This window comes from Amphiura filiformis, chromosome 18 (genome assembly GCF_039555335.1).
Source record: "Amphiura filiformis chromosome 18, Afil_fr2py, whole genome shotgun sequence".
Taxonomy (NCBI): Eukaryota; Metazoa; Echinodermata; class Ophiuroidea; order Amphilepidida; family Amphiuridae; genus Amphiura; species Amphiura filiformis.
Genome location: NC_092645.1, coordinates 15,029,387 through 15,041,753, shown reverse-complemented (window position 1 = coordinate 15,041,753; position 12,367 = coordinate 15,029,387). Strand labels below are relative to the sequence as shown.

The 12,367-nt window shown below is 36.3% G+C and overlaps 1 protein-coding gene across 2 annotated transcripts in view; it reads right to left on the bottom strand.

The window, feature by feature from the left end:
- LOC140139911 (carnitine O-palmitoyltransferase 1, liver isoform-like) overlaps nucleotides 1-12,367 on the bottom strand; it is a 62,947-nt gene that overhangs the window by 38,887 nt on the left and 11,693 nt on the right. For both annotated transcript variants that reach the window (XM_072161684.1, XM_072161685.1), the window contains exon 2: nucleotides 6,642-6,827. In XM_072161684.1, the coding sequence (XP_072017785.1) occupies nucleotides 6,642-6,782 (141 nt within the window). In that variant the 5' untranslated portion in view covers nucleotides 6,783-6,827. The remainder of the gene's footprint in view (nucleotides 1-6,641; nucleotides 6,828-12,367) is intronic.

The following is a 12,367-nucleotide window of genomic DNA, read 5'->3' as shown; positions in this document are numbered from 1 at the left end:
TCCGCCTATTGTGAGACCTAGGATACATATTTCGAAAGAGGGCAGCAGACTAGGATGCCTATCCCATTGTCTATTATTCCTGGGTTGACTAGCAAACTGGTGCCGATGCTCAGATACAACTTGAAGCAGGAACTGCAGCTGGACTTCATTATGTCAGATTGTGTGCTATGTGTTTGTAAAAACATGATGGTTGTCTTCATAAGCCTGCAATTAGCTGGATATCATTATGTGGAGCACAGGCTGCTAGGGGTGCAGTGAACCATGCTTAGAGCCACAGAAAATAGGAAAAACTCCTGAATGCCTTTCTCCTCATGTCATAGTGTGTCAGTTTGAATTTTTGCCCTTGGAACATCCAATGAGGAGTAAAATGATCTTGGCCATCAAATGTGCGTGATTCAAGGGACCCGGTTTCAAGAAGTGGGTATCATGAGGGGGAAAGCCTCCAAGGAAGGTGCACGTGATAGAGAGCTCAAGCAACTCGCGGTGATGAGGGGTAATAACCTTTGTAAGCATGGTAAGAGGGGAATGACAATAAAAAAGCTCTCCAGTCAGGGGTAGAAATAAGGGACCATTTCCTGATAGCCATCCGGGCTATCTAGCCATTTTTTCTGATAGCCCTGAAGGAAATTCAATAGCCCTGAAAAAAGACATTGTTTTCGCACAATTCAAACCAATCGTTTGTTCAAATATTCAGTTATTAGTGAGTAACCCCCCCATAATCAGGGGTAACACTAGGTTTTAAAACCAGGGGTTCTCAGAACCCCTGAACCCCCTGAAAGTGTTAAAAATATGCACTCAAATCCTAAAATGAGGGGTTCTCTAATCTGTCAAGTATTGAATGTACCATTTTAATTAATATATTAGTATCAGATTTTGTGATTTTGGTTACGATCCGGGGTTACGATGATGTGTTACCGGTATCATGTTATTAGTTAAAGCCCGGCAAAAAATGTGATCTCGCTTTTCACGCCACGATTCTCGCCTGTAACCAACTATCTCACTTTTTAAGAAAGTTCCCAAGCAGTTTACTTACTATAAAAGTGTTGCTTTATGCCATAAAAGTGCGCCGAATTCCACAAAATGCAGTTCAACTTCAGCAAAGTGCAGAATTCAACACCATTGGCACCACATGGAACCCATGCTTTACTCAATAAAAAATGACATTTCATTGCAAATGAGTTCAAGTTTAGGCCAAATATTATGATATTTATTGAATTACTGGAGTATGATGACTATAATAAAACATAATTCAAGGGCAACTTTTTGTCAGTTTTTTCTTAACTACGGCCGATCATTGTGTGGTATTTCACCGATGGCATATCTCTACACACCACCCACAAAGCATTTCTTTCCGATCCCTAGAATTAGAAATTACCAACTCATGTACGTGTCATCATTCAGTACTGCAATAACTTATCAGCAGTGGTTCTAGACAATATCGCAATCTGTGTACATGTAATTATGCCGGCGGTGTGTATTTTATTTCTATTTTTAAATTATGTTACAATGCTACGGTGACTTCACTTCAACATTTATGTTACATTGCATTTTATGTTACATAATTTCTGGACAGGCCGTAAATATTGGAGATCGAAGCTTTTATTTTCCTTTCACATGTTTTCATTTTTCTGGGCGCATGAAAACCCCTGTGGAACTTTACGACAGCGAGTGTCAATAGCCCGACGGGCTACATGGAGATAAAACCCAATAGCCTGACAGAAAACCTAATAGCCATGGCTATCGGGCTATCGCTTATTTCGACCCCTGTCCAGTGCCTAGAACTTACCTGTAAACATACAACCTATCTATTGCAACGACCACAACAATTAATAAATTTAGAATTAGAATAAAACAGCAATGGCAGTCAATACAACTTTACAATGCATATTTTGTTAAAAAATATGTGGAACTGTTTCTCTCAATGCAATTACAAACATTTGATATCAAGAGACACTCTGTTTTGAAAATAGGCCCATGTAAAATTGCTCAAAATGGCCAACTGACACGCAATGTCACAAAGTACATGTACCACATTTGAAAACAATAATGGAAGTAAATACAAGACATCTATAATATGTGTTCAACTAGTTACTGTAATTATACAAAGATTTAGTATCAGGAGACACTGTGTTTTGAAAATAGACCCAAGTGTTGTAAAATTGCACAAAATGGCTGACTGAGCTGACACACATTATTTCGGGGTCAAATGGCACAAAGTACCATATTTGGTTTATCTTAAAACAATAATGGTAGTAATAACAAGACATCTAGAGCTATATAATGTGTAAAACTACTTATTGTTAATGCAATTACAAAGATTCAGTACCAAGAGACACTGCGTTTTGAAAATAGACCATTGTAAAATTGCCCAAAATGGCCGATATATAGTATTTTTGGGGTATTCATGTCACAAAGTACTATATTTGGTTGAGTTTAAAACAATAATGAATGACAATACAAGATATTTTTTGTTATTTATATGTTTAAGTAGTTAATGTTAATGCAATTATAAAGTTTTGAGCATCATGATATTCTCTTTTTTAAAACTAGTGGCCCTCAAAATTGCCCAAAAAGGCTGACGGACAGTATTTTAGCATTGCGTGGTACGAAATGCCATTTTTGGTCTGGTTTATAATCACAATGGAAGTAAATACAAGACATCTTTTGCTATTTGTATGTTAAACTAGTTCTTGTTAATGCAATTACAAAGACTGGGTATCAAGAAACACTTTATTTTGAAAATAGACCCTTGTAAACTTGCTCAAAAATGTCCGACAACTAAAATTCGCTAAGTCGCGCCACATTGCGGGCTCTTGAGCTACCTCTAAATTATATTCAATATTTCTGAAAATTTCAGAGAATAAGTTTTTCATCCAGGATCACCATTTGAAGGGGTGGGAGCAAGGTATTTCAGACTTTTGAAAATTAAGAACCACCCTAAAACACACGTTAAATGTTGTACACCCCCGTAACACAAACACACCCGTAACGCTTTAAACACGAAGGCAATAAGCGCGTGAAAAAAAAATTGTCTCCACGTGGGTATTTTTGCACACGGTCGTAAAGAGGTCATCATCCGGCCTGTGTATCATGTGACTTTCATTCATAAAGACACAATGTTTACATTTCTACATCGAAGAAAATCTCACTCCGTAACGAAAGTGAGTGACACCAAAGTTATTAAAATCTCAATTTATCATTGAATATTTATTTGATTTGGATTACAGGCACATTCCATATGTTTTTTAAGTTAAGGTACTGTCATATTTGTTTCAAAACTCAACTTTCACAATACAGAAAGCTTACGCTTTAAACTGGTGACCGATTGAAAAACTCTTTTCACACCCGTAACATTGCTGACACGAAATGTTACGGAGTGGTGAAAATCGGCAAAACAAAAAACACAAACTTCGCAACATTTGATAAAATCTTGTTGACAATCATAAAAATGGACCTCTGTTCATGTTTCCATAGCAAACAAGGTAAGGTTTTAATTATTATATGGGGAAATGTGGAATTTAAAATGTCTCTTTTCATGTCACACTGTTTTCACAAAAAACATGATGACTCCATTACTTTTCTCCCGTAAAATTCTACTATGTCAACAGAAGTAAAAAAAAAAAAAGTCTTGATTTATTGTATAAATATATATTAGTTAAATGCAATGAAAAAAAAATTAGCAGGCTTTTACATTTTTTCTACAATCTTGAGAAATGCAAAACAAGGCCCATGTTTTACTACTGGCCTCCATATTTATATAAACACCCATATCTGGTTGAGAATAAAACAACAATGGAAGTGAATACAAGACATCTTTTGCTATCTAGATATGTTTACTGTTTGCTGTTAATGCAATTACAAAGATTCAGTATCAAGAGACACTCTATTTTGAAAATAAACCCCTTATAAAAGTTGCTCGAAAATGGCTGTTGACTGGTATTTAGGAGTACTCACAGCACAAATTACCATATTTAGTTGAGTTTAAAAAAACAATGGAAGTGAATACAAGACATCTTTTGTTATACATGTTAAACTAGTTACTGTTTAATGCAATTACAAAGATTGGGTATCAAGAGACACTCTAATTTTTATATTAGACCCCTTACAAATGCTTGAAAATGGGCGAGGACCGGTATAAGGAGTATTCGCAGCACGAAGTCCCATATCTAGTCGAGTTTAAAACAACAATGGAAGTAAATACAAGGCACCTTTTGTTATATACATGTTAAACTAGTTACTGTTAAAGGTGAACCTCATTGAAAATAAAGTTATATATCAATGGAAAGCTTATGATGCCAGGAAGCAGAAAAGAATATTTTTTATTTGCCTAACGCACCAGGATAGACATAATCTCCATGCAAAGATTGGATATTGGCACCCCCTAAATTACAAAAACGAAATCGCTCAAATTGGGCGCTTTTCGATGATGACGCCAACACGGGACACATAGTTACTTCCGGGTTTGAGTGTAAACACAATGTCCATGCATTACTGTGGCATGCATCGGGCCAATGCACGAACTCAGTCATTGCCAACTTACTTTACATGAAAATATCTTCAATAAAATAAGAATAACATGAAGGAAACATCATGATCAAATCAAGAATGAAGTTCCTGAATAAAGTGTGTGGATTAAAAATGGGAAAAGTGCTGGCGGGGTGATTTGGGATAGGCCAAGCCATCCACGATATGCATAGGTAATATTTCAGTAAAGCACGAAGAGCGAAGATTCGACGAAGAACGGGAATGAAAACAGATTACAAAAATATAACTGCTAGTGCTACCAGTTCAGATCGTCACACCAAGTTGAGATGAACTTATCACAATGAGAAAATGAAGGAATAGAATAAAGTACATGTACGGGATTTTTTAATTATTTCTTAACTTTACAACCGGTCATGTATGATAGGCGAACTCGTAGATACATACGGGCGGGTGAACTCACTCAGTCGCCGAGTGTTCCGTATCCGCGACTATGCGTACTGTACTTGCAGACAAAATGACCGATTTGATATTCACATTCTGATATTTCCAACTTATTGCTACTTCATCAGCAAAATTTATTCCTGTAGATGTTCCAAATATAAGGGAACGATTGATCAAATCTGCTGAAACACGGCGCAACTTGAACTTGTGCTACCGGAGAGACGGCGAAGTCGTTGTGTTTGCCCACCTTGATCGCATGCGGCTGCCTGTAATTTCTTCAGCATAAAAGCAGCAATTTACGCATCGTGTTCGGTAATCCATAAAACATGAATGTTTCACTTTTTCAGTACACCAGTGATGGTAGTATCATTAAAAGAATCGTGACATAAGTGACAATATTTTAATTTTATTCAGATTTCAGAATTCCATCAAATAACGGTCTGCTAAGCCTAAATTGTATTTATTTTATAATAAAGTATCTGTTTCTTTCAATTGTGATTGTGTGGAAAGAATGTACCGGAGAATGTATTACCGAATGCGCTATAATATGAAAACCTTTATGGGCTGGATTTGATGAAATCGGCGGTTTTTAATTAATTTTTGATTACTACAAGACGATATTTTTAAATGAATCAAGAATAGGGAATGTCACAAACAAGTTATTTAATTTGTTATTCGATCATGTTTATTCAGTCCATGACATGAACGGTATACGGTAGCAGCAATCATTTGCGCATGGAATTGATCCCAGCGCCGAAATTCAAACTCAATTACCCAGTTATACCCAGCCAGTTATGACTGATTTTGTCAAAAATTTACGGAACATTTTCGTGTTGACAATAATTCTATTATTTCTAATATATATAGAAGGAATCAGCAACTTGAAGATTCTTCTCATTTCAAGCTTTATTGTGAAAATCAGACTTGCCGGGCAGCTTGCAAAGTACAGGAAGCAAGTCTTGTTTACATGTTTCCGAGTAGGATCACGTGATCAAGAACCCTGAGCTTACGTCACGAGCATTCTCAAGGTCAAAGACGATTGATTTGGGTGCTTTTGGGCGCCTTAAAAAAAGACCAAAAATTCATTAATTTTTTTAATTTTTCAGCTTTATTGGCCATAAAAAAAATCAGAAAAAAGTATTTTTAATATCCTGATATCATAAGCTTTCCATTGATATATAACTTTATTTTCAATGAGGTTCACCTTTAATGCATTTAGAAAGATTGAATATCAAGAGACACTCTATTTTGAAAATATACTCCCCTAAAATTGCTCAAAAATGTCCGATGACCAATAATCACGACAGGGGTCACCATATTGGAGGCTCTTGGGCTACCAGTAAATATTGTCCGATCTTCCTGAAAATTTTACAGAATAAGTTTTTCATCCAACTGAACCATTCTAAGGGGTAGGAGCATGGAATTTCAGACTTTTGTAAAATAAGAACCACCCTAATGCGCTCGCATCATCACAATTTCCATTGTTTTTTGCCTGGCAGTAAGCGTGCGCTTCATATTTTGTTCAGGGCTCTTGTTTTTAAAACCCCCGCCACATCACAATAAGGTTATTGAACAGTGGAATGGTTGCATGCGGTTCACTCAAGCATATCGATTTAACAGTCTCTTGCCTTTGTTGATAAACATTGAGGTCAACTCATCTATCCTTCTTGCACTATGATAGGCATAACCCGTCAATGTTTCTTACGAGTGTTTACCTTGATTCGCCATAATTTCTTAATCCATGAGCGTTTGCCTGAATTGAAGACAGCCTTGAGTGCTTCAAGATTGACATTAACATCTATTCCTTCGTCTGTCACAGAGAACTGAAACCCAACAGCTACATGGGCTTCTGCCATCTTGTGTGGCTACAGCTAGCACACGACTCTACTGATCATAAAAACCTGAGTGAAAAGAATTAAATGTAAAAAGAAGATATTATTAAATTTCAATCTCTACAAATGTATGTGACATGATCAATGGAAATAAGTATAAAATCAACTAGATGGACCGCGGTTCTCGGATGTCACGGTTTTCGACGCACAGCGTCGACCGTGATGCCTCCACCAAAGGGAGCGATGTGGCACTCAAAAGTTGATACAAAGCAGTTTGTATCAATTTGACCTCAGATGATCTCTGGGTGACCCCGGATGACCCCAAAATGACCTTCCAAATATTTGGCTCTAAATGTTGACTGTACCCACCAAGTTTCATGCACGTATGACAGTTTTTACTAATTTGACCTCAGATGACCCCAATATGACCTCCCAAAATTTGGCTCTAAATGTTGACTGTACCCACCAAGTTTCATGCCCATATGCTAGTTTTTACTAATTTGACCTCAGATGACCCCTGGATGACCTCAAAATGACCTTCAAAAATTTCGCTCTAAATGTTGACTGTACCCACCAAGTTTCATGCCCATACGACAGTTTTTACTAATTTGACCTCAGATGACCCCTGGGTGACCCCAAAATGACCTTCCAAAAATTTGGCTCTAAATGTTGATTGTATGTACCAAGTATCATGGCCATACAACAGTTTTTGCTCATTTGACCTCAGATGACCCCTGGATGACCTCAGGTGACCTTGACCCACTAACCAATACAAACTTGTTCTGCCTGGGGTCAAGATGCACCCACCCACTAAGTTTGAGGAACGTGCGACCCCTAGTCTCTGAGAAAAGAGGTAAATAAGGAAAATGGGCCCCCTGACCTCAAATGACCTTTAACCTCAGTATATGACCTTGAACCTCACCCAAAAAAAAGTAGCCAGAGTTTTTGACCAGACCCACCTATCCTGAAAATCTGAAGTCAATCCGCCCATGCATGCCCGAGATATAGCGTCCGGACGGAAGCACGGAAGCTCGGAAGCACGGAAGCACGGACATTGCAAAAACAGTATGCCTCGCGGTGGAGGCATAAAAATATTCTATTTCAAGTTGTTTACATACATCACATCCCACTTCAGGTTATAAAGTTATTAGAGAATTATTGCATTAGTTGCTGAAAATGCAACATTAAGAAACAAAAAGATTTGAGCACATTTTCTGCCAATAACACAAAATCAATATGTGCAACATTAACTCATTCCCTTTGATCGCATCACATTAACAAGTAAGATACAGGGAATATTCAATTAGCTACTACATGTACCAGTACCCGACAGCAGCAGGATTTTGCCATGTAACACAGCAAATTTCAACACAAGATATGACAGCATTCAAGAACTCACCCCGATTTGACTGACACGAGCGTGAAAAAAATATTTGAGGGTGAAAATAACAATAAAACATATTCTTATAGGTCATTTCTGGGGTAAAATTGTATGTAGTTTCTAATTTTACCACCTAAAACCTTGTGTTTAGTATAGTTTTTGAGAAAAATACTGATTTTGTGTCAATTTTGTCCGAAAAACGCCATTTTCGTATGACAAAATTTTGGAGCCTTCATTTAGAATCACTGATTATACCCATTTAACCTTTAATGATGATCCATTTATCACTTTTATTCATTAACTTAGGGTAGTACCATTCAGTCAACTCAAAACCATTATTTTCCATATTAATCATTTATTATACTTGTAATGGTCACTGGAAATTGACATTTGCCGTGACAAAAGATTCACAAAAAAACTCAATTTTCGGATGACAAGCGGCTTGTAACATTCATAAAATTTGATCAGAAGGTGCTACAAAGAAGATTTACCCCTCATTTTATTCAGCATTTAATAAGCTAAATGCTGATAATAATTTTGTATTTATTATTGTTTATAAATTTTCAGAAAAATCACAAAATGTTACCCCTACCCCTTAATTTTCAAGGGCGTGAAAAAAATACATGCGTTTGTTAAAAAAAATCCAGGCTTTTTTAATAATCGACCTATGGACTTAAAATTCAAACTTGATGTGCCCAAGATACTTGTCTACAACAAGTTTGAGTTATTGGTGCTCACTGTGTATATTAAAAAAGCCTGGATTTTTTTAACAATCTGATATGCCCATTTTAGATTGCCCTGGACACACCTTTTCCTATAGGAAATTGCCATAGGAATTTTGGAGTTTGAAAATGAAAGCACTGTAGGCATTTTTGACTTCAGATTCAGATTCTACACAAAATTTCACTATAGAAAAAGTGTATTTTATTGTTTTACCAATAACTTTACTTTTTGGCAAATTTGTCAGTCAAACCGGGGTGACATTTCGAACCTTGTCATATGGAAGATAGTAAAATCCAATGATAATAATACACAAAGTCACAAAGCTTCTTACACCTGCTTACTGTGCAATTATGGCAAGTGAATGCGCATTCGTGCCAGATGAATGTAATTGCAGACTTTTCCTCTGCACTGACCTGTATTCACTCTCCAAATAGCTTGATATTTAGTAGGCCTATGGTTCTATAAAACTCCCAAATTGATCAACCTCAAGCTGCCCTTGGACCTGTCCTTAGTGAACCATTTCCTGATTGAATTACCTGGTCACAAAAGTTGCATAATCAGCTACCTGGCCTAGCCTTTGCCCATGTTTGCAGCTTGATTCAAAAGTTGCAGCAACGGCTATTATCGGATATAGTATGTAGATAGCTAGATATTTAGGTAGATAACTCCCCTATTATTTAAGTATTAAACTATGAAATTGACAAAAAAATATGCTGCACTATTTATTGTTAAAAAATTATATTCATGAGGCATATGGGCCGATAGCGTATGTAGAAGGCTGGCCTTGATAGGTTTGATTTATTGATGTATCGGTGCATGGCTGTGCCATTTTGAACATTTTATACAAACACATTTTTGCATAAAGATGGTGGTTCAAGACAACCATTATTTTTTACAGGCATAATATTATTGTTCCACTCTAATACTTTACAGTTGTACTCCCATTTATTTATTGCATATTTTACCATACTGTTAAATATTTCACTTGCAATTCATAGAACTTGATATGCAGGCCATGCATTAATTTTTGGCAGGGAATTAATAAGACTGGGACATGACAATGGCTTCAGCAGTGGCTGTATCATGTACCTGTATGCTACCATTACCCTGGCTGCTGTTAATTTTCCGCATTGTGAGGTAGCTAGATTTTAACAGTGAAGCACAAAAAGCAGATCTGTACATTCAGTGAAAATGCACAGGTAGTCTTGCTTCTTCAGATGTAAACTTTTATCCACTTTGTATACTAGTACAAGCCTTATCATGATTATAAATCATAGTCTGGATAATGACGTTAAGCAACCATTTTATCAGCCATATGCTGGACTTTGTATGCAGACCCTTGACTGTGGAAGTCAGTCAATTGGTCAATTACCATCACACCCTTACATACCCACTTTGAATCCACTGGACTGTGAAAACAGACCTTCAAACTGGGTGACCTTACAGCCAAATTGAATGCTTCCTATAGACACATAAAAACTGAGAAAAAATATAATTCAATAAATGGCCTCTGACAGTAAAACATAACAATAAGCTGTACTGTACAGAATCTTCCTTACTAATAGAATATATCTGCTTATAGTTTTTCAAAAGTTTAAATAATAAAAATGGTAGTGGGTGATTTTAGGGGTCTCAACATGAAGTGGAAACAACAGAAAGAAAAAGTTGCACTATTGTACTTGATATCAAATGTTATAAATTGGACAAAATCCACATATTGAAAATCTATGGAGCAGAATGTCAGTGACATTACATGTCCAACTTTAGTTGAACTATGACTATGTGGTCTCATGAAAACTATAATTCTGATTCAACGAGAGAACCATTTACTCACTTCTAGTTTTACCAAATTATAGGTGGGCAACAAATTGCCTATCCATTGACATCAAGGTACATGTATGCCTATTATTATACATGCAATCTGTATTTTCCTTACGGATGCGAGTGTTGGGCTTTGACCAAAAATGAAAGGAATTTCTGATGCTGCTTATAAGTTATGGTGTTACAGGAGGTTAACTGCAAGTGACATGAAAAGACAGATAGACAAGATAGGAACAAGTTCAACCATCAGAAATAGCATAATGGAGAGAAAGCTGAAGTACATTTTACTTTTGAGATTAAAAAGAATTACGATTAAATGAGTCACTAGAGTTGTATGGTGAAGAAGAGAGAGGACTCAAGGGGAGAGACTCATAGACAGTGATGTCTCAGTAAATTTCATCAGGTGAAGAGGTCCCACCTGATGAAATATAGTTCCACCAAGTCACATCACTATTAATATATGTACAATGTATACAGCTTTACCAATTCCGAAAAAGTTGCGCTCAAAACCCCAGACAAAAGGATTGACCGACAGACAACCACTAGGAGGCATAAAATACTTATGCACTTCCCAGCTAAAAAGTTATGTCCTACATCCAGACTATAAAAAATCTTGAAAGCTTACCTTTTTACTCCTAGTGATTTTTACATGTGATGTCTTTACAGCAGAGCCACAACATGTGACTGAACTGTGAAAGAAGCAACCACGTGCTGACATGTATACAGTATTTACATGTACTATCTGATAAAAGTTTGTCAACAGTATAAATTTAATTATTCTATATCCAGACCTATATCCCGGACCTGTATACTCTATTAATGAATTTTTGCACATTTGATTTTTTGATCTGCATATTTTTTTGAAAATATTAATATAATTCAGAGCTTTTTTTTAAGTAAATGTATTATCACACAGGTTGCAATTGGTACATTTTAATTTTGCGCAGTTCTGTATGAAAGGGCAAAAGACGCAAACAAATGTATCCTGGTGGTGTAAAAATGTACAGGATTGTGCATACTTTGATTACATCATTTAATTGACATTAAATGTGGGTCAAGGGATCCTCATCAAATTTTTATCTTTTAACCAACTGGCTTTGTGCTGTGAATTGTGTTGGAGTGTTTGTTTGTTTGTTTTTTTGCCAAATTATGTTTAGTTGTTACCCATATACGTCAGAAATTGGGTTCATCCCCCAAGCGACCCCTGCTGACCACTGTAAACTACAAATTATTGATACATCGTACCCTCACCGATGAGAAATTTGCATCCATAGTGCTTGAGGAATAAATGTACAATTGTACAGTCTACTGCACCCTGTAACCATACCCTAACTCTTACCCAAGTTCCTAATCCTAAGCCATGAGGGTAATAATGTGCATGACTTATTTTGTGATCCTAGCATCCTCTTTTTATGACATTTTCCACAAAAAAAGCTTAGTCCCAAAATTTCAATTGATTCTGATTTTGCATAATTGCGAGTTTTGCATGGTTATTGTATTACACTGCTCCATAGACAATGTGTTGGAATTTTGTTCTGGTATACATATCAGAACGAAATTCTGCAAGAATTAATCTGCAAGAATTTTTTTGTACATAAACATTTATATAGCCAGAGGTTTCCAGTGATATACATGTATATATATACATTGATACAATCTCAACTTTTTTTGAGAAAAGTGGGGG